This window comes from Euphorbia lathyris, chromosome 3 (assembly GCF_963576675.1).
Source record: "Euphorbia lathyris chromosome 3, ddEupLath1.1, whole genome shotgun sequence".
Lineage (NCBI taxonomy): Eukaryota > Viridiplantae > Streptophyta > Magnoliopsida > Malpighiales > Euphorbiaceae > Euphorbia > Euphorbia lathyris.
This window is the reverse complement of record NC_088912.1, coordinates 25,951,718-25,974,857: the sequence shown is the minus strand read 5'-3', so window position 1 is coordinate 25,974,857 and position 23,140 is coordinate 25,951,718. Positions and strand designations below refer to the sequence as shown.

Sequence of the window (23,140 nt, the reverse complement as noted above, 5' to 3'; positions counted from 1 at the left end):
ACTTTCCCGCCTAGGGTATTGGAAGCGCTTGCGTTTAGGGAAGCAATGCTATGGGCTACCACACACCATTGGAAATTGGTTGAGTTTGAGACTGACGCGTTAGAAGTAGTGCAAGCTTTAAAGCGTAAGACGAGAGACTTATCTGTTTTCGGCTTAGTTATACAAGATTGCAATCATTTTTTATTCAACAACCGGGATTTCTCGGTTTTTCATGTTCCTAGATTAGCGAACGGGGCTGCCCATTTAGTTGCTAGGCATTCCCGTTCCAATGCTAATTCATCTTATTCAATTGTAAGGCCGATTTGGCTAACATCTGTTCTTGAACAAGATCTTTTATCCTGTTCCGTTTAATGAAAGGCTTTTCTTAAAAAAAAAAAAAAATCTATTATCCTAACTTGAGAAATATTTGGAACATTGTATTAAATTTTCAAAATAAAAAAAACAATAACTTGATTGTATTAAATTTACAAAATAAAAAATGAAATAATTTGGGAAATACTTGAAACACCGTATTAAATTTCCAAAGCAAAAAAAATGGAAGAACTAATATGTTTAAGATGATAGGTTAAATTTAATTAATTCCGACGTTGATACTATAATACATATGGACAAATTTAAGTTTTCAAAATTTCAAAAATTAAAATTTGGTTAAGAAATATTTGGAACACCCTACTAAATTTTCAAAACACAATAAATAGAATAAAGGGTAAATTTCAAATAAAACCCCTGTGATTTTACTAATTTTCAGATAAAGGACCGTGGTTTACTTTTTGTCAAAACGGTGATTGAGGTTTTCAACTTTAGCAAAATAAGGACTTTTTCGATTGATACTATTAAAATCACCATTGACGACTTCAAAAATGACATAATTAAGAATTACTAATATTCTAAGTAACTTTAATTCTTCAATTTTTTTATTTTGAAATTATTTAGATGAAGTTTGGTAAAGAGAGAAAGTTAATGTTTAGAGAAAGAAAGTTCAAAAAAAGATTATTTTCGAAAATCAAAAATGTAGTTCCATACAAAATATGTCATTGAACAATTTTAATTTTTGAAAATTTTCATTTTCAGGTCGTTAAAGATGGTTTTAATAGTATTAATCCAATTGCGAAACATCAATCCTCGTTTTGACAAAAAAGTAAACCAAAGTCCTTTATCTGAAAATTAATAAAACAATTGGGGTTTTATTTGAAATTTACCCTAGAATAAATAATAAAATTTGAGGGACAAATTAGATTTTTTCATATAAATAAGTTATCCACATGTTTTATACTACGCCTTCAGATATAACTTAGCTTAAACCACTATTTGGCCCTCGACTTATCCAAAATTTTGTTATTTAGCCTCTGACCTATTATTTGGTCAAGTTTGGCCCTGACCTATCTCAATTGGTGCAATTTGAACCGATTTAAGTGGAGACTTGATATAATTTTTATTTTATTAGCACATGATGATTTTTATTTTGACACTTAGATTTGATAAATTTAGTTTAGCGATTTGTTTTTATTTGTTTTTCTTTTTTAATCTAATTAATTATTTTAATAAAAGCAAGTTTATGTGACAAATAAACTTCAAGACGTGTGACATGTCAGGTTCATAAGTCAAAATATCATTATATATGAGGGGAGATAACGGTTTTATCAAGTTTCCATCTAAATTTGGTGAAATTTCACCAATTGAAATAATCAATGGCATAAAAAAAATTGAATAAATCAGGGACTCAATTGAATTTACAGATTACCCATCAATCGAGGCTAAATTTTAACAAATCAGGGACTCAATTGAATAAAAATTGAATTTACAGATTAGGATTAAACTGTCAAGCAGATATTCAACGGTAACGCTCGTTGGCGGTTCTTTGTTTTATCTGTATCCTACCTTTTATTTGGGCGGCGTGAAATTACCGCTTTCCTCATCCTTCCCCTACGTCACGTTGCAGTTAAATATCCATTTCAGTGGACTTTCTGATCTCTCTCTCTCCGTCACTGTAATCACAATTCAATCTTCTTGCATCAATAATTTGTGGTTTTTTACTGTTTTCGTTGAGCGAATCCTGCAGTTTTTCGTTCGAGAAAAGAAGGCCTTCTCAGTTTGAAGCATATATTTTCCCAATTTTTGAAGATGATGAGGTATTTCTGCTGATTTTGCTATAAGTTATTACGTCTGCAGCATTTTCTGTTTCGCGTTTGTTGTCTTCTCTGATTGATTGATTGAATGAGCCTGTAGAGTGTAGTTGTTCTCCTCCTGATGGGCCGTTTTAGGGTAGCTGACTGTGATGGTGCCTCCACCCCTAATTAGTGATACTTTGATGTGTGAAATGCTTGCTTTGAAATTCTAGATGCTGTTTCTTTCTTATTAGTTTCAAATTTAGGTCCCATTTTAGTTGTTTGAAGGAGGAACACTAAGAAATTGCTAAATCGCCTTTTCTTAATCTAAATGGAGCTTCATGTTATATGTACTGTTTGCTTTCACGAAATTTCAAGTTTTCAAGAGGTTTGATTCATTTTGTACTCTTTAATTTCGAAAAGAAAAATCTATAGCATAGATTGACATTTCAATGGAGAAATTCATGTTTGCGTGAATCTTAGTAGTAGTGGCGTTTTTGGATAGAAGTATGTAGTTTATCAACAATGCGACATTGTATGTTGAAGTTTACGTGCAATGAATCATGGAATAGATGTAAAGCTAAATACAAGTGAACCTGATATTTTGTAAGTTGGTTGCTTGAGAAAGTCTACACCCTACTTGCAAGGTGATTCCTCTTTTGAAGGATGCACATGTTGAGCCTCTATGGTTGTATTTTTCATGAAAATATAGAACCAAATGTTGCAAACATCAATAGGTAGGATAACACACCATGCCTCAACCTCATTAAGTATCAGCCATGTAACCATGCTAATTTTAACCCAAGAACTTCAAGTGACAGTCAAACAATCACCTTTTCTAATCCATGATATTATATAAGAGTGGGGATGTTTAGTTTGCTAAATTCAGCATTGGCACGATATTCAATTTGGCTGCTGTCAATAGTAGAATCACATACCTTTTCCACAACTTACCTTGCTTTGAAGAATTCTATACCATATCCATTCTCACTCCTATCTCCAATCAAATGATAATATAATATACTTCCCAATATTCCATGTCGTATGCAGTGGCTTCATTTCCCACAATTTATTTATAGAAGCTTATTTGCATTAGTAAGTTTTTTAGTTTTGCATAGAGTAATTAATGTGCATAAAGTAAAACAAAACTTGTGAATTTAAAGTAATTTTGCATTTCAGATCTTTTAATATGCTTAGGATATCGTTTGTTTATAAGTCAATTACAATGAATGGATATCTTTTCTGCAGATGGAACTAACGGGTGGGCTTTGATATTTCTGCTGTTGGTGTTACTTAATTAACTATTATGGCGGGTTTGGAGGAATTAAGAAAGAAGCTTGCACCATTATTTGATCCTGAGAAGGGTTTCTCAGCTGGGTTAACCTTGGATCCTGGTAATTCATATATGGTAAGTGTCCCTTGTAAAGAGAATATTGGATAATGAGGTAACTGGAAGGTATATTGCTGATATATCATTGGGCATGTGAAGCTGTCAGATGGTGGAACTGTTAATTTATTAAGTAGATCATATGGAATGTACAATATAAATGAGCTGGGATTGCAAAAATGCACTTCTTCACCAGTGGATGAAACAGACCAAAGCGAGAAAACATATCGATGTGCCTCCCATGAGATGAGACTTTTTGGAGCCATTGGCAGTGGGGCTAGCAGTGTTGTTCGGAGAGCTATACATATTCCTACACATAGAATTATTGCCCTCAAAAAAATTAACATTTTTGAAAAGGTTAGCAGCTCTGACCATTATTAATTGTTCTTATTTTCTATTTTTTGGCTTGGGAGAGACTGTTACTTTGAGTTACTTTGAGTTCTACCGCATAATATCTATTTTGATCGAGTCTTTTCTTACCAGTAATTTTGACCATGCATTGAAGAGCAATCATAAATGTTCTATTGACAAGAATGAGAAATGGTTCTTCATTTAGTCTATTGTAATTAGAGTTCTAGAGTTGTACTGAGTTATACACTGTTCTTTTCCATAAAGAGCAGCACTTTGAATATGATCAGTTGGCCGTTATAGCTTTATCTAACTTACATTTATGTCTAAAGAAGTACTGAGCATTATTGTTTGTGTTTGAACTTTGAAATGGAAGTTCATAATGGTAGCTTGTAGGGCTAGCACCTGCCCCTCAAATGCCAAAATTTGCTTAGAAGTTTTTCAATTTGGAAGTACTGTCTGTGGAAGGTTTTGTTTAATTCCTCATTGACTTGTGTGATTGATTTTCTTTTTTTAATTAGGAGAAAAGACAACAGCTTCTGACTGAAATACGGACTTTATGTGAGGCACCTTGTTCTGAGGGTCTTGTCGAATTCCATGGAGCATTTTATACTCCTGATTCTGGGCAGATAAGCATAGCTTTAGAATACATGGATGGAGGGTCATTGGCAGATATATTAAGAGTGCAGAGAAGAATACCAGAACCAGTGCTTTCACATATGTTTCAAAAGCTTCTGCATGTAAGGAAATCAAGTCCACATTTAGTATCTATGACTTGTTATAATAGCTTGAATATGACTGTTACATGGTTCAATCTGTTCCAGCTGTGTTGATAACTAAATTTTGTTTATTCCATTTTTGCACCTTCAAGGGACTAAGCTACTTGCATGGAGTTAGACATTTAGTTCATAGAGACATAAAACCTGCAAATCTACTTATGAATCTCAAGGGAGAGCCAAAAATTACAGATTTTGGCATCAGTGCTGGGTTAGAGAACTCAATGGCAATGGTTTGTGATACATGTTACTTCATTTGTTTTTTTTTTTCCTTCTGCTGTTTCTTCTGATGCTAATTTCGATTGGTGTTTGTGTTCTTCATTTTCATGTTACTCAGTGTGCAACTTTTGTTGGTACTGTCACATACATGTCACCTGAACGAATTCGAAATGACAGTTATTCTTATCCTGCTGACATTTGGAGCCTTGGTCTTGCTCTCTTTGAATGTGGCACGGGGGAGTTTCCATACAGTGCTAATGAAGGTCCTGTCAATCTTATGTTGCAGGTAATGTATAACATTGATGTCAATTGATATGTTTATCTCTGTGCACAGGTGTGTGTGTGACTGTAAGCTTTGCACAATGCATCAATTTTTACTACTGAATACAACTAAGTTGCTAGTTGTTTCTTGACAGATCTTGGAAGACCCATCACCTTCACCGTCAAAACACAAGTTTTCTTCAGAGTTCTGCTCATTTATTGATGCTTGCCTCCAAAAGGAGCCAAATGCAAGACCAACGGCAGAGCAGGTAAACTAGTTCTGATTGATTTGCTGCATATGAAATGTTTTATATGCTCTCATCTTTTTCTCTGTTCAATGCAACAATTGCAATTGTAGAAGTTTGATCTAGGGTAGAGTGCCTTGTCCTACTTCTTATGTTCAATTTAGCAAGGAATAGATATTCATTTTTTGTCAGTGTGTTGAGTTGTTTGATCAGGAGAAGTACTTATTTGAATCACAAGGAACTGACTTCAGTAAGGACGTGTCTTTAAATGTCATTTTCTTATGGTATTTTGTCTTTGCAGCTTCTGTCGCACGAGTTCATTACAAAGTATGCACACCATGAAGTTGACCTTGCGGCCTTTGTCCAAAGTGTTTTTGATCCAACTCAAAAGATGAAGGATTTGGCAGATGTAAGTATGTGAAACTCTGAATGTATAATTGGATGAGGTCCCTCAACCAATCAACCAAATAAGCATGCAGCAAAATTGGCATATGCTCTACCTGTTTATCAAATAACTTTGTCAATTTGTTTTGTCTATATTCTCTACTTATGGGTGTTGCATGTTGCATGTTTTAGTAATAGTGTACATTTACATTCAATCCAACCTTCCATGTCGAAAGCATAAAGAGTACTGTTTCAAACAACACTCTTTGCTGATTTCTGATTTGATCTTTAGATGGATCCATGAGCTTTTCCATTATATCATTCGCCTCCTGTTTATATTTTTGCTTGTTTTCGTCTCAAGTGGTCATGCAAATACAATCAATATAACTAATATTCAGAGCATATATATCACCCCGAAGGATATGCATTGTTCATGTTACTTTTTATTGAACCAATGCATTTTTGTACCTGACAGATGTTGACAATACACTATTACTTACTTTTTGATGGACCCGATGAGCTCTGGCAACACGTGAAGTCATTGTATAATGAAGACTCAACTCTTAGGTACTTTTATTCTCTTTTTGTTTTTTGTCTTTTAAATTTTAATATTCAATGGGCTATACAAAAAGTCTCTCTAATCCACTAATCCCTGTACCGCCCCACACTTACTAAAGGAATGTACGGAATTGAATTTGTGTTAGACCTGATGTTGTGCTTAATTAGGTAATGATATTTTCTATGCCTTTTTTAAGGTATGAGAGAAATATATTTCTTAATATTGGTTAGAAGATTTTAATTAGTGAAAATTTTAAAGAAAAAAAAAATCTCATTATTAATCTTTCTGGCTATGAACCAGCTTTAAGAAAATCAAAGTTTCGAAGCCGAAAGAGATAATTATTTCATGGTGTTGATTTCACAGGAGATGGACTATAAATGTTGAGAAATTATACGTAGGGAAGTACATGACAAAAAGGAAATCTTTTAGTTCTTAACAGATAATAATTTCTATAATGTTCAAGTACTCATGACAAGTGAATCCTAAAGAAGCTACAATCCAAAATTATTATTTTTTTTTATCGAAAACTATTATTATGAAACGATATAAAAGTCATAGTGGTAATATAGATAATCTTAGGGTTCGTGCTTCTGACCATGTTGAGAAATCATACATGGATACGCAAAGTATTAGAAGTAGGCATTACAGGCGTCTGATGACAGACATTGAATCTTACGGCAAGTAATTATATGTAGCGAAGATGTAAGAACATATGAATCAATGGGGACTTAGTTTCGCTTTGAATTTTCAAAAATAATTGGATAGATGAGAGAATTAAGTGCAAACATTTGTTTAGGATATGTTTCCTGAAAACACATAACCTTCATCTTTGTTCGATTTAGAGTTCGAAAATGGTTGTCAACTGTTCTTCAATATTAAGCTGAGACATGTTTTTGTTCTTTTTCTAGCTTCAATGGGAAACAAAGTGTCGGTCCAAAAGATATTTTTGCAACCTTGACAAATATCCGGAGTACATTGGCTGGTGATTGGCCTCCTGAAAGACTCGTTCACATTGTCGAAAAGCTACAATGCAGAGCGCATGGTCAAGGCGGAGTGGCGATGCGTGTAACAGGATCCTTTATAATTGGGAACCAGTTCTTAATATGTGGGGATGGTTTACAAGTAGAAGGATTGCCAAATTTCAAAGATCTTTCAATTGATATTCCAAGTATGCGGATGGGCACATTCAAGGAACAGTTTATAATGGAACCTGGAAGTGGAATAGGATGCTATTCCATAGCTAAACAAGATCTCCAAATCATGCAGTAGAATAACCTTTATTTAATATGTATTAACAGTGGTTTGCAATAATGGATATAAAGTTTTTATTGCCTGTTTTTGCTTCTATTCTGTAAGAGAAAATATGATAGAATATTCAAAATGTTAAGAAATCTCCAATATAGGAACAGAAGAGATCAATGTCTAGAAAAAGTGCCTAAAATCTTCTCTATAAGTGAAAATTGAAGAGTTTTTTCCTACCCATTTCAAAATCTCCACAATATTATTTATTTTTAGGTTAATTGAGTCATACATCATATAATTAAAAATCAAATAAACATGTCATATACGTAGATATAGATAGTATATAATGTTCTTTTTCAACACTCCCATTAGAATGGAGAAAAAATCATCTCCATCAACTAAAAAGTTTCCCAAGGATGAGTATTTCCTTCCTACCAAAGGTGGGGAAGATGGTAGAGTGAGGCACTCTTTCCCATCCCACTCGTATTTTAAATTCATTTCGAATACACATTAACCCCTTCTTTCATACACAATCAGAAGACAAGAATTGCAACAACTTGACTATACAATAAATTGTTAAAACTGTGAGAACCATTGACGGATCCAAGGAAACTTGAGCACTCACTAGTCACCGAAAGTTTCGTGGAAGGTATACAAAGCTTTAATTTTTTTTATAAAAGTAGCAAACGTATCACTTGAAACCTCATAAATCACCAAAGCATTTCTATCGGTGAATCCTGAATCCATTACTATCTACAACTAATGCGTCACTGTTAGTACAAACTGCAATTGAGCATAATAAATACAGATTCACTCGCAACCATCGAAATAATCTTTTAAGATAAATATGCTTCACTGCTCATTTTTTCTGTATACCAAATTATCATGGTCTAATGTATTATTATTATGTACTCTTATCACTAGCTTCTATCTCAATCATAATTGAGATTCTCAAGTAATGCCAGTTAACGAAGAAATAAAGCTGCCCCCTTAGCATTATTTACTGTCGTTGTTGCCACCGTACTGAGTTGAATTTCCGTTCCAGAAAGCATTCCTATCGCTGAACTGGCTATCATCTTCATCATGTTTCAGGGTGTGAATATTGCTTCCAAAACCAGAAGTTCGTTGCCTACTTCTGCTATCATTTCTCCCAGGTGAAGAAGAGCTTTGATTTGGTGAGTTGCTGGGGAAGGGCCTCTCAGAGCTTGAGCTTGCTAAGTTGTTTCGTGCAGCTGAATTTGGACCTGTAACATCAAAATCAGGACAAGTATTTCCCAAGACGGTGAGACCCATTTGTTTAATAAGAAAGAATTTCCATGTGAAACAATATCTTGCACCAGATTTTGGTATACAACAACAACAAAGCCTTAGTCCCGAAATGATTCGGGGTCGGCTAACATGATGCCTGATGAAAAATATCCCTACTGATAACGAAAACATAGGCAAAACAAATGGAGGCCTCCACCTCTGACTAATGGAAAAAGATTTAGGAAGTACTAACAAGCACAAATTTCACTTTTCAAAATTGTATATTTTTACTGGGAAAAAGGTATTTGTTAAGTATCCCACATTGGCTAGCTATGAAAGCAATGTGTAGGTAGCAAGAAAACATTTTCAAAGATCCAATTCAACCCTCAAGCCACCAACGGTTCTCTCTTTCTAGAAGCCATGCCCAGCAAAATGTGATAGAGGCAAGGAGAGAGAAAGAATCAAGGTGAATACTATGCATGAAATGTAAGGAAAAATAAGAATGGTAGACACTATGAAATGGAAGGAAAAATTAGAACGGTTTTCAAACAGAATTTAATTGCCAAAGCATCAGTTAAAGCATTAACAATAAGATCCCTGCCATAAAAAAAATGCAAATTTTATGGGTCCTCTGTGATATATTGAAATCTATACGAGAATAGTAGAAAGATAGGTTCATGGATCAAACAACCTCATTAGAAAGTAACATTGCTGTGAGAAATGAAAATAATTACAACAGAATAGAGCTGCTACTTACCATACTCCCACATTCCACTTTGAGCTTGTCCAGAACTTGATGAGCTTGAATTACCACCGAGATAGGAAAGCGGATTGAAGTAAGATAACGTCCTTCTGATAGATGCAAAATATCCCCCACTATTCACAACTGATGAATCATTGTAACTTCTATCTGTTCGGTCTGAAGAAGAATTTCCTCTGTCGTAACTTGATGCTCTTTGATGAGGAACTACTATCAGTGCTTGTCTATTGTGGAGGCCCAACTCTGACAATGATTTGCCTAAATCTGCAAACATTTAAAGAAAATTTTACAAACAGCAAGCAATTTATAACGAGTTCATACTTACCCAAAAATCTAATGCTTGATATTTTTCTTAATGGCTAGTTCAAAAAATCTGCTTAAGCAGCAAATAAATGAAAAAATTAGAACAGATGCTGCAAATTCCTGCCCACACAAAAAAACTATAGTGTAGAAAAAAATTAGAAAAGATATAGATAAAAAAGGAAAAGCTTTGTAACTGAGATGAATTCAAAAGTATCTAGATTTCGCAGTCACAAAAAGAAAAACAGAAGGAACATTTTCTAAAAGAACCACTAATCAAGAGATTAAAGGACCAGCAGTGGACTACTTCTATATCAAGAGATTGAAGGACCAGCAGTGGACTACTTCTATATGCTAAGCAAAACAGAAGAGGGAAGAAAAAGAACCAATTTGGTAAATGAAATAGATGTAAAAATAGAACAAAGCATCATAGACTCGTACCTTTATAGGCACCCAGCTTGATGCAAGCCACGTATTAGGGGAGTTCAAAACAAACACAACTAATTCACCCAACCCAAGTATTTTGATGGTCTACCTTACGGGGTTGAATTAAGTTAAACTAGAATGGATGGATTAATTAGGTTGGATTGACTAGATTGGATGGATTGATGTACATATTTCATTTCCTTAAACTTCAAATTTAATATAGGATGCCAATAGGCAACACGATCACCTAAAATTCTTAACTAAGGGTTTTTCAGAAGGCTTAATGCATATTTACACCCTCAAACTTGGCAAGTTTGCCTATTGGCACCATGAACTTTTAAAATGACCTATCACACGCCTATAGTTGGTTTTGAAAACCTGTCATACACCTATAGTTGGCTTCCTCGGACCTATCATACACCCTGAAATTTTATTTTTGTTTGATATATTCCAGTCCATTAGATTTTGAAATGAAGTGATTGAAAGATATAAAAGAGTCCAAAATACGGATTCTAATTATTCATTGTTTAGCTGTTCAAATTTTATGATGATAAAATATTGTCCATATAATTAATTAATTCATGTGAGGATAAAAACATTTATTATAATATCATATTTATGTTTTAACTTTTAATTATTTAGGCTTAGTTAAATATATGATTGATTTTGTTATTTTTTGGATTTTCTTTTGGACTTCTTGTATGGTTTTTCACACATTCTGAAACAGGCTTAATGCATATTTTAATATTTACACCCTTAAACTTGGCACGTTTTGCCTATTGGCACCCTGAACTTTTAAAAAAAAACCTATCACACACTTATAGTTAGCTTTCAAAACCTATCATACACCTATAGTTGGTTTTAAAAACCTATCATACACCTATACTTGGTATAGGTATGTGATAGGTTTTTAAAGTCAACTATAGGTGTGTGATAGGTTTTGAAAGCCAACTATAAGTGTGTGATAGGTTATTTTAAAAATTCAGAGTGCCAATAGGCAAAACGTGCCAAGTTTAAGGGTGTAAATATTCAGAATGTGTGAAAAACCATACAAGAAGTCCAAAAGAAAATCCAAAAAATAACAAAATCAATCATATATTTAACTAAGCCTAAATAATTAACAGTGAAAACATAAATATGATATCATACATGAATTAATTAATTATATGCACAATATAGACAATATTTTATCATCATAAAATTTGAACAGCTAAACAATGAATAATTAGATTCCATATTTTGGACTCTTTTATATCTTTCAATCACTTCATTTCAAAATCTAATGGACTAGAATATATCAAACAAAAATAAAATTTCTTCAATGTTATTTTTTTCAACATGTTTGTATATTATTTTAATAAAATTATTTGAAAAATGAAAAAAACAATTTCTATAGCATCCTACAAAGGCCAAACCAGTTATATATTTATTAATTTGCATCCAATCTATAGAATTAGAATTGAAAAGGTTATTAGTTAATACTTCAGTCCATTAGAAGGAATCAAGAGGCATACAAGAAAATCCTATAAAATCATCAATTAATATAAAAAAAATAGAATAAAAAATAACAATAAAATTGACAATTATGTAATACTGGAGTTATTGATTGGATAGATTAAAATGCAAACCCAAACTATGTCTATCAGATATTATTGAGTTGGTTTGGTTTATAAATAACCAATCCTTTTTATTATTCTTATAATGTTGAATTCCAATATAATCATAACCACATTTGTTGTTGTCATCAATTTAGAATAGGGAGAGTATTGAATCAGTTGTCAATATAGTACAACTTCAATGCACTAAATTTATTACACTATTATTATATTATTATTATGTCATAAAAATAAATTTGGTTAAAATTTATTATCACATATAAGACCAAAAAAATATTCAATAAATAGAAAAGGAAAAAAAAATGTCCATACAAACCAACGCAGCCCAAAAGTAAAGTTTGGTTTGGCGAGTTTTCAATAACCAAAGCATTACTTGTTTTAAGGTCTGGCTAGATTGAGTTATGACCACAACCCTATTGAACCAAGCCATGAATAGCCCTACCATGGATTCACATCATCACTCGTATATCACATGTTAAGTCAATCCTGCAGAATTTTGGGAATGGCCATTCAAGACAACCTAAATACCATTTTAACTCCATAAAAACACATCATGTAGATGGATAGTAGAATTAAAATGTAGGCAGCAACCAAATTCTCTAGACACACTCGAAGCCACAACTTACTGTTCCACTTTCATCAGACACAAGGAACACCGACAGTACAAGACTAGGTGCGAACTTGCATATGAAAAATCCATGGGAAGTAACCTACCCTGAATCCATATCAGTTCAGAGAACCATAGCAAAATAGGCAATAAATTCACTGGTAAGAAATGCTCAGGCATCCAATACAACCAACATTCAATAAGAAACATCAACATCCTATGCTAAAGCAGCTGTTAAAAGGATTGAACACGTTATATTCATACCTTCATTGCTGAATACCTTGCGAGGATAAGGAATAGCAAGATCATACGAGCCAATGCCACTTGCTTGGTTTCTGTCCACATATTCTTTGACCATTCTTAAAGTGCTTGTTAGAGAGAATTTTTCTTGTAAGCTAACACCATCAGGTAACCGAATATTTAAATGAGCATCACTCGTTGTCTTGATCCGCTTATTGTTGTCTACAACGTCAGAATGACTTTCATCCAAATATCCATCATTTTCATCTAGTAAAGCTTCATCTGTTTTCGATGTAACTAATTGAGAATTTTCTTCAGGAAAATCCAAATTTTGATTAATTATATTTTCTTGGGCCAGACTCTTGTCTTCTTTAATACCAGAAGACACACCATCAGCAGCTAAAGATTTGTCAGGTTCAAGCGCCAAAGGACTATTTATTACATGGACATCTTTCGTAGGAGGTATTGATTTCTCAGCATCATCACTTGACAACTTATCAATCAATGATGTTGAAGTTGACCTCTCACCATCCTGTTCAAACCAGCGAAGTATATAATATGGCCGTAAAATTTTCAACAAACCTAAAAAGTATTGTCATGGAACCAATTGAACTAAAAGCTTAAGCTGATAGTAAAATTAAATCAATAAATGGGGTTGTCAGGAATTGATCCCTTAATCACTTGGTCAAGGAGGCTTTGATACCACACCATGGAACCAATTGAAGTAAAAGTTTAAGCTGATAGTTAAAGGTCAAGTTCATATTAGTATTTGACAGATCTAAATTCTAATAATAGGAGTACCTCAACATTTTCATCATCTATTATCTCAGAAGCATCAGGTATCCTAGCATCTGAAGATTGTATATGTTCTTCAGCCAAAGCTGGTGGAACAACTGCACCTGAAGAACTCCCCTGCTGAGACAAGCCATTATCGGAAGACCCAGTAACAGTAGACTGTTCTAGTTTCTTTGAAGCAAGTGCTGCAGTCAGGACGGTAGCAGTTGTTTCCTGTAATTAGTATCAAATTTCAATAAATGAGGCCATAAAAGGGCGGGCCGGTCGCATTACCCGTCCCCGCTGAGCGAGGGTCTGGGGAGGGGTCCCACCACAAGGGTGTATTGGGGGCAAGCCTTCCCTTGCCAATTTAATTGGCAAGAGGCCATATTGTAACATATTTTTTGAGATACTCGAAGAGAATGCTTTGCTTCTTAATGTCAGCATATAAAAGCCTACATTTTCTTGCTTCTTGTTACGACATACAAAAATAAACACAAGAACGGGATAATAATTTGCCTCATAATGGAATTTTTACAAGCAAGCCACGAGTTCAATTTTAACTTATATATTTCACTAAAGTTTATTCCTTTGTCCACAATCATAAGCATTTATTGTCTCTTCCTTTTTAATAGGAGCTTCCAGTTAAGTGTATATAGTTTTAAAAATAATTTCTTCATTTTTATCTTATTGTTTATAAATAAATTTGAATTGTACTTTGAAATACTGTTCCTGTAAATATTAACTCAGTTCACACCAAAAAATGATACTATCTTTCATTTAATTATTTTAAATATTTCAAGTGTTCAAAATTTTAGCATTTAGATAGAAAAATCTGAGATTTTTAACCAAAATGCTTTTGATTTGTTTCAAGCAGTATAGAAAACCTCACTTTAGAATAAAAAAAGGGGGTTTACTCTCCAACCTTTGCTTTTTGAGCTTCAAAAGCACCAAGTTATGCTTTCAGATCAAGGTGATAGCAAATTCTATTAGCTTAGGCTGGAGACGGTCATCACGACAGATGCAATTGCACACCATTAAGGGCGGCCCGGTGCACTACGCGTCCCCGCTAAGCGATGGCCCGGGGAGGGGCCGACCACAAGGGTGTATTGGGGGCAAGCCTTCCCCTTCCAATTTTTTTGGCAAGAGGCCGCTCCTAAGACTCGAACCCATGACCTCTCTGTCACACGACAACAACGTTTACCTTTGCACCAAGGCTCGCCCTCGCAATTGCACACCATTGTGACAATAAAATGTAGCAGAAAACCAAGTGTCAGGACTAATGGTTCTGATGTAGAGAATCAGTTTAGAATTTAGAAAGAGAGAAGGAGAAGAGAGAAAGAGAGAATACAGAATAAGAGAGAAAGTAGAAGGAATTAGGAATAATATTCTTCATTGATGTCTTGCCTCTCAAAAGGCATGACCCATATAAAGCAGTGTAGTACAATGAATGAGGGGACAGCTGGTATGACAGCTGGCCTTACTTTTATGAATACATCCAAAATAGCAAAAGCAATCATCTAAAATGCATAACAAACTCACAGCAGGAGAACAACACAACCTAGGCCACTAAAAAGCATAAAGGACCTAGCTAACTGGTTAATAACCATTTTAGTCCTTCTTCTTCCTATTGTATGTGACAATTCCTCCCCCTTTAGCACATTCTTGTCCCCAAGAATGATAAAAGGCTGGAAATTGCTGGCGAATAGTAGCAGCATCTTCCCAAGTAGCATCCACAGCGGACAGTCCATTCCAGAAAATGAGTAGTTGATACACAGAAGTGTCCCCACGAATAACATTCCTTGTGTTGATCACTTTTAGAGGGGTCAACTCCCATTCATCATTGAATGGAGGAGGCAAAGTAGTCAACACTGGTGTAGCAGGGCTGAGTTGCTTCTTAAGGAGAGAGACATGGAATACAGGGTGGATTCTGCTACCTTCTGGCAAAGCAAGCTTATATGCAACCTTGCCAATCCTCTCTAGAATAGGATAGGGCCCAAAGTATTTAGCAGTAAGCTTGAGAGAGTTGCGAGAGATGACAGTAGATTGCCTGTAGGGTTGAAGATTAAGAAACACCATATCCCCCACTTTAAATTCTCTGTCTGACCTCTTCTTATCTGCTTGTTGTTTCATTCGATTCTGTGCCTTAGCTAAGCATTCTCGAAGAAGAGAACTCATTTTATCCCTGGCCTGTAAGAGATCTTCCACTGCTGCAACAGGAGATGTAGTAATAGGAAGGACTGGAAGCTGTGGAACAATTCCATAGAGAGCTTGAAAGGGGCTCATTTTTAAAGAGCTATGGTAACTAGTATTGTACCAATACTCTGCAAGACTTAACCAATTGGCCCATTTTTTTGGAGTAAGGAAACACATACAACGCAAATAGTTCTCAAGGCACTGGTTCAATCGCTCAGATTGGCCATCCGTCTGAGGATGATAGGCACTAGAATAATGTAGAGTGGTCCCTAAGAGCTTCATAAACTCTTTCCAAAAAGTACCAGTAAAAATTTTATCCCTGTTAGAAACGATAGAGCGAGGCATGCCATGTAATTTAAACACTTGGTCCAAGAATACCTGAGCCACAGTAGCAGCATTGAAGGGATGTGATAAAGGAATAAAATGACCACCTTTAGAATATCTGTCAACAATCACCAGTATGGTGTCATACCCTTTAGATTTAGGCAACTTTTCAATAAAGTCCATGGCAATGTCTTGCCAAGCAGCTTGAGGTATAGGAAGTGGCTGTAAGAGACCAGGGTAGGCTACATGGTCAGCCTTGCACCTTTGACAAATGTCACAATTAGCCACCCAAGAAATAACATCCTTGTGAAGACGAGGCCAATAGAAATTCTGCTGCAACCGAACTAATGTGCCCTTAATGCCTGAATGTCCCCCAAATGAAGAGTTGTGGCAAGCTTGCAGAACTTGCTGTCGCAACCCTGTAGAACTGCCAATGTAGATTCGAGTCTTGAATCTGAGAATTCCATTCTGTAATGAATACTTAGGATCACTATTAGGTTGAATAGTGAGCTGTTGCAGGAGGGTAGAAGCAATAGAATCACCTTGATAAGAAGAATGTATTTCCTCTAACCAAGTAGGAATAACCATAGAAAGAGCCAATAAGTGGGCAGAATCTTCTTGTTGTCGAGAAAGGGCATCAGCAACCCTGTTGTCAACTCCCTTTTTATATTGGATGGTGTACTCCAATCCTAGCAACTTGGAGACCCCTTTATGTTGTAAGTATGTATGGAGTTTCTGTTCAAGCAGATGCTTGATACTTTCATGATCGGTTTTGATCACAAATGGAGAATTCTCTAGGTAATGGCGCCATGTGGTGCAAGCATGAAGTATAGCCAATAATTCCCGCTCATAAGCTGACAATTGTTGGTTGCGTGGACTTAAAGCCTTAGAAAGGAAGCAGATAGGTTTGCCTTGTTGCATCAGGACAGCTCCTATTCCTGTTCCACTAGCATCACACTCTAGAACAAAAGGTAAGCTGAAGTTAGGAAGGGCCAAAACTGGAGCTTGAGTCATCAACTTCTTAAGTGCTAGGAATGCCTCAGTAGCTGCTGATGTCCAACTGAACTGATTTTTCTTTAAGAGATCAGTTAAGGGTTTGCTAATAGAGCCATATCCCTTGATGAAACGCCTGTAGTAGCCTGTTAAGCCTAAGAATCCTCGCAATCCTTTAAGTGTTACTGGTAAAGGCCAATCCAGCATAGCAGATATTTTAGCTGGATCTGTTGCTACTCCTTCTTGAGACAATACATGGCCCAGATAGGCTACTTGAGGAACAGCTATATCCCATTTGGATGCCTTAGCATACAACTGTTGATCAAGCATTAACTGAAACACAATCTCAAGATGTAAAAGATGTTCCTCTGCATTGGCACTATAGATTAGTATATCATCAAAGAAAACTAATACAAATTTGCGTAAATACGGTTGGAATAAAGTATTCATGAGGGATTGAAATGTGGCTGGTGCATTAGTCAGGCCAAAGGGCATGACCAAAAATTCATAATGCCCTGAATGCGTACGAAATGCAGTTTTATGAACATCTTCCACCTTCATCTTTATCTGATGATACCCTGCCCTGAGATCCAATTTAGTAAAGATTGTAGCTTCCTTTAGTTCATCTATTAACTCCTGGATTACAGGAATAGGAAATTTATTCTTGATAGTGGCTTTATTAAGTTCTCTGTAATCTACACAGAATCTCCAGCTTCCTTCTTTCTTTTTTACTAGCAAAACAGGGGAGGAATAGGGGCTTTGACTAGCTTGGATAACACCACTGTTTAACATCTCTTCCACCAACCGTTCAATTTCATTCTTTTGATGATGAGAATACCGATAGGGTCTCACATTGATGGGATCTGTGGCATTTTTTAGAGTGATAGCATGATCATGTGATCTAGATGGAGGTAATGTAGATGGTGTTTGAAATAGGTGATTGTAGTGGTGAACCAGGGGAGTGAAAGCAGGAGGTGTAATTGGTAAGGATTCTGAAGGTTTGGGTTGTTGTGAGGATACTTGATTAGGTTCAATTTCTGTGAGAGATAAGAGAAATAAGCTTGATGTAACTCCCTTCCATCCCTTAGTTACTAGTTTATTCATGGCCTTTAATGACATAGGTTTAAGGGAATGAGAAGCTAAGATGCCCTGCAATTCTATAGCCTTTTGTTCCTTATAAATGATTAGCTTATTTTTCTCAAAATCAAAAGTCACAGGAGAATGAGCACGCATCCAGTCAAAACCAAGAATTATATCATAATCACCAAGAGCTAAGACTCTAAGGGTAAAAGAAAACCTGTTGTGGTTCATGGACCATTGGCAGTCATTACATTTTGTCTGGACAAGCAATTGTCTGCCATCAGCCACAGATACTGCTGCAGGTTTCACCTGAATCAAGGGCAGCTTCAATTCCTGAGCCAGTTTCTGATCTACGAAACTGTGTGTACTACCACTGTCTATCAATATCATGATAGGTTTCTTGTGTAAAATGCCCTTAAGTCTTAAGGTGTTATCATTCTTGCCTCCATCTAAAGCATGAATGGACAGGGAGATTTGCTCTACCTTTTCAGGTTCAGCATCCACTTCTGTACTGTTCTCCTCCTGTATCTCCTCATCCTCATCAGCTTCTTCAACAACTGCTTGAAGAAGATTCAACTTCTTATTAGTGCAACGATGACCTGGGAAAAACTTGTCACCACAAGTCCAACAAGCACCAGGGATACGTTTCAGGGCAGGATTAGAAGTGGAAACAGCAGTTTTTGGTTCAGGTAATTTATACCCAGGTGTAGTGGTGGTGATTGGGGTTGTAGGTGTGGGTCTGGAATATGGATTTGCAGTCCAGGGTTTAATTGGATTAGGCGAACGATAGGTAGGTTTGGGTTTAACTGCTTCCATAATATTTTGGAGATGAATCTCCTCATACTTGGCTTGTTTGATAGCTGTGAAAATATCAACAGGCTCCTTAGATCTGACTGCAGATTTAATCTCAGGTTTCAGGCCAGTGATAAAACTAGAAACAAAGAAGGATTCCGTTGTAGTGGGGTGGACCTTCTCCATTCTTAGTTTGAGGGATTCAAACTGATCTTGATACTCCACCACAGTTGAAGTCTGCTTAAGCTGGTATAGTAATTCTACTATATCCTCCACTTTTGTTTCCTGAAATCGCTTTTCGATCTCCTCAACAAATTCTTCCCAAGTAGCATGTGGATGACTGGGAATCCAGTTCTTATACCACTTCTCAGCCTTTCCCTGAAGATACAGCCCAGTCAGGGCTACCTTCTTTGAATTATCAACTTCAAAAAGTTGAAAATATTTAGAGCACTTGCTCACCCAGTTTTCCACTTCTGTACCATCAAATGAAGGTAACTCACATTTAGGTAGTAGTTTGTTAAGAGTAGGAATTGGAGTTTGAGGTTTGGCAATATTAGATTCTCCTGAAGAGGAAGCAGGGAAACTGCCCAGAATTCCCTTATTTGGGTCAATGTTTAGGTTGGGTGTTTTGAGAGGTGAGAGATTGGATTCAGTTTGTGGTTGAATGAGTTTGGCAAGGGTGGTGATGGATTTATGAACTAAATCTTCAAGAGATTGTTGAGAATCGATCTGATCTTTCCTTAGTTGGTTTTGCTCTAAAAGAATAGATTCAATCCTCTTTTGTTGAGCTGTTTGAATGGCTTCAAAATGAGCCTCCATTTTTTCTAACTTTTCTGCTGTGGCTTCTGATCTGTTATGAAACTGGGTAGTGAGCTCCTTCAACTAGAGTTCTAAAGCTTCCATGGCTGCTTGAACTTGTTTTGCTGCTCTGGTTTTAGCGTTTACCATACAAGTTGGCCGGAGAAACGAGTATCTCTGATACCAATGTCAGGACTAATGGTTCTGATGTAGAGAATCAGTTTAGAATTTAGAAAGAGAGAAGGAGAAGAGAGAAAGAGAGAATACAGAATAAGAGAGAAAGTAGAAGGAATTAGGAATAATATTCTTCATTGATGTCTTGCCTCTCAAAAGGCATGACCCATATAAAGCAGTGTAGTACAATGAATGAGGGGACAGCTGGTATGACAGCTGGCCTTACTTTTATGAATACATCCAAAATAGCAAAAGCAATCATCTAAAATGCATAACAAACTCACAGCAGGAGAACAACACAACCTAGGCCACTAAAAAGCATAAAGGACCTAGCTAACTGGTTAATAACCATTTTAGTCCTTCTTCTTCCTATTGTATGTGACACCAAGATTGTTGTATGAAAGGCACAAGGTTCAATAGAATCAACACCCTCTAGCTAGCCAACCATTATGTGTCTATCTTTATATATACAAGTGCATATTTGAAGGTCACAATATGTCTTTGCAATGTCCTGAAGCCTAAGAAATGCTAGTTAGAACAAATTGTTTTTTAACATTAGAATGTTTCTGATACTTGTAAGATCATTATAAGGCATTGTGGAGCACACGCCATGGATGTATGTGGATAAAGAGAAACCAGCACAAGCATACCTGCATATGAAGACTCAGCCATGCTTTCTCTAAACTCGAGGCGAGAACTTCAGCATTGACAAATCCTTCTGAAGAATTGTATAAAATAAATTAAATGAAATTCTAAATTAGTTATTGGTCATATCCAATGCTTTCTCATGAAATAGATTATAATATGAATATAATACCACTTTGCCAAAGTTGAAGTCCGTTGTACCCAATAGCTGCTATAGAAGGGACAGTTTTCTGTGGATCTTAAGTCTTGATCAAGGAGACCTTTATGACTTCAAAAGATAGAACAGGCTATTTTCTAAGCAATTAGAAGAACGATTTAACCATTATGAGAATTTAAAGTGGGCAAGCCTAGATAATAAATCAATTAAATGTATGTCTAGAAAGATGGTGTGTAAAATGCAATCACCCTTAAAATTACTGATTTAGAGTAAATGAAATTGTCAGAGCTGATAAAACATTCAAAGAGTTTTCTCTAATTGAACCTTGCATTAGTCAATTTTTCTCCCTTATGAGAAATGTCTTGTCTATAATTGATAAACCAGATTACTTAATACTGGCGCATAGTGAAGAATTCAAAAGTATTTGGAAGAGGCAATGTGTCTAATTTTTGTATCATGGAGAAAACTTTGCATTTTATCCAGGCAAGACAGGGCAGCATAAGAAGATCATATTGTGAGTTTCTATAGAAGCATTCAAGTTACAAATTATTGTTAAGGCACAGTAATCTATTACTACTTGACACATTAGAATCAAGGGAAGGATAACCAAGGGTTCAAAAGGTGAGCAATTTAGCAGAGGATACATATTGCAGAAAAATTTGCAGCATCACTGCTTCCTTCTTGGATATGCAATAAAATGCAGTACTTCGATAGTGAATCTGCCACCTGATTACAATAACTAAAAATTAGAACCAACAAGGAAGGTTACATGAGTGGGTTCACAACAAGTCCAGACTAGAAAATTATACTTTGGAATCATTCCATGTGGATTTCTCCAATTCTACTGAATCTGAATCTTTCCCTGCAACTCAGAACAGAAAAACACATACAAGCCAAAAATTAAAAAACTGTTTCTAGCCTGAAAAATAACAAACTTTTTACATCATAATGAAAGAGAATGTACCGGAAATATAGACTACAAAGAGTTTCTTCTGCTTTTTGGATTCGAGAATGGCTTCAGGGATAGAACCTTTGTATGCAAGCGCAGATAAAGAAGTCTCCATCTGTTCAACACAAGTGCAAAATCAAAATTGAACCAAAAATTAAGTACACAGAAAAGCATGATAATAAATTATTCACTGTAAGCAAGAATTCACTTCAACTAATGGTTATAAATATGAACCAACGTCAAGTAAATCGAAAAAAGTGGCACTAACAATGAAAATTCCAACAAATATAAATATTCCTAAACTTCAAAACCCTAATGATCCAATTCCGACCTGTCGAATTTTGATAATCGAGATCTTCCTGTGGAGTGTGGCGAAGAGGGAAATAGTTAATCTGAATTAACGTATAACAAATGCAAAAGACGAGTCGGTGATGATCATGATCTAGTAAACACAGCGTTAACAGTTAACTGACTGTGAATTAGTAAATAAAGAGATGCTCCCTCCTTAACCCATTCAGCCCAAACCCATTGCCGACGCCGATGAGAAACTAGGATTGCAATTCCATAGCCCAACCCAAACAAATTATATATTGATTGTTTTTTAGGGTTAGTGTATAAATATAATTTGTACAAATTCTCGGTTCAAGACTCGTCGCTAGGGGTGTTCAAAAAATAACCAATCTAATGGTTTTAATCCAATCCAATCTAAAAATAGCTAGCTTACTAATTTATTTATTCTATTGGATTGTTATAAACAAACCAATAAATTATTTCATATGGATTGGTTAATTTAACCAGTTATTAACCGGTTAATAACCAATCCAAAATAAACCTTAAAGAAAATTGTGAGTTTTTGATGGTTAGAGATAAAACTCAATAAATAGTTTGTGAAAAACGAAAAAACGTAGAAAACTCAAAAACTCAAAAAAAAACATGAAAAATGCAGAAATAGAAAAACGTAAAAAGCAGAAAAATGGGGAAAACGTAAATAATAAATGTAAATAAGAGCACTTAGTTGTGAAAGATTTGTCTAATCTACAATGTTGATCAAATATTTCGGTTTAAAAATTTAATCGTTACGTCCTTAAGAATTTGTTGCTTTCATCAAGTTTGACACAACAATTATCTTATTTCACATTCAAATTAAAATTAAACTTTTCATCTGAATTAACTAATTACTGTTCAATTTTAAAATACCTTTAAAATTTAATATAAGAAAAAGAAAAGGAAACCACTCAGCAAATGTTATAAATTTAAAAAAGAAGAAGATATATTGGTTGTAATTAAACTGAAGTCAACTTCATTTTTTTATTGTGGTCATTTATAGAAAACAAAATACTAGTGCAATTATATCAAATATGTACAAGTAGTCCGTTCAAAAAAATGTACGAGTAGCAATTATATTATACTAGAGTTTAAAACACTGTATTTTTTCCGTTTTCATGTTTTCCATTTTTTTTGGGTAAATAATTTATTAATCCCCTAGTTTTTACCTAACACACTGTTTAATCCCCCTATTTTGAAAAACACATTTT

General features: G+C 35.2%; 2 protein-coding genes across 5 annotated transcripts; one reads left to right on the top strand and one right to left on the bottom strand.

Moving 5' to 3' along the window:
* The first annotated feature begins 1,907 nt into the window (after positions 1 to 1,907).
* LOC136224371 (mitogen-activated protein kinase kinase 3) lies at positions 1,908 to 7,617 on the top strand. Its single transcript, XM_066012695.1, has 10 exons — positions 1,908 to 2,129; positions 3,354 to 3,513; positions 3,595 to 3,849; positions 4,362 to 4,580; positions 4,712 to 4,849; positions 4,954 to 5,121; positions 5,252 to 5,365; positions 5,643 to 5,750; positions 6,201 to 6,292; positions 7,193 to 7,617. The coding sequence occupies exons 2-10, from the start codon at positions 3,412 to 3,414 to the stop codon at positions 7,551 to 7,553; spliced, it is 1,557 nt and encodes a 518-aa protein (XP_065868767.1). The 5' UTR covers positions 1,908 to 2,129; positions 3,354 to 3,411; the 3' UTR covers positions 7,554 to 7,617.
* A 559-nt stretch (positions 7,618 to 8,176) lies between these two features.
* On the bottom strand, positions 8,177 to 22,099 carry LOC136223511 (plant UBX domain-containing protein 11). Of its 4 annotated transcripts, none has more exons than XM_066011544.1 (10): positions 21,937 to 22,099; positions 21,621 to 21,720; positions 21,466 to 21,518; positions 21,301 to 21,382; positions 20,675 to 20,737; positions 20,505 to 20,572; positions 13,525 to 13,731; positions 12,748 to 13,255; positions 9,532 to 9,798; positions 8,177 to 8,770 (listed from the first exon to the last, which is right to left on the bottom strand). In XM_066011544.1, the coding sequence occupies exons 2-10, from the start codon at positions 21,718 to 21,720 to the stop codon at positions 8,523 to 8,525; spliced, it is 1,596 nt and encodes a 531-aa protein (XP_065867616.1). In that variant the 5' UTR covers positions 21,937 to 22,099; the 3' UTR covers positions 8,177 to 8,522. The 4 variants fall into 4 exon arrangements, with proteins under 4 accessions (XP_065867616.1, XP_065867615.1, XP_065867618.1 ...); XM_066011543.1 differs by having other exon boundaries at positions 20,672 to 20,737; positions 21,937 to 22,097; XM_066011546.1 differs by lacking the exon at positions 13,525 to 13,731 and having other exon boundaries at positions 21,937 to 22,098.
* Between the last annotated feature and the right edge of the window lie 1,041 nt (positions 22,100 to 23,140).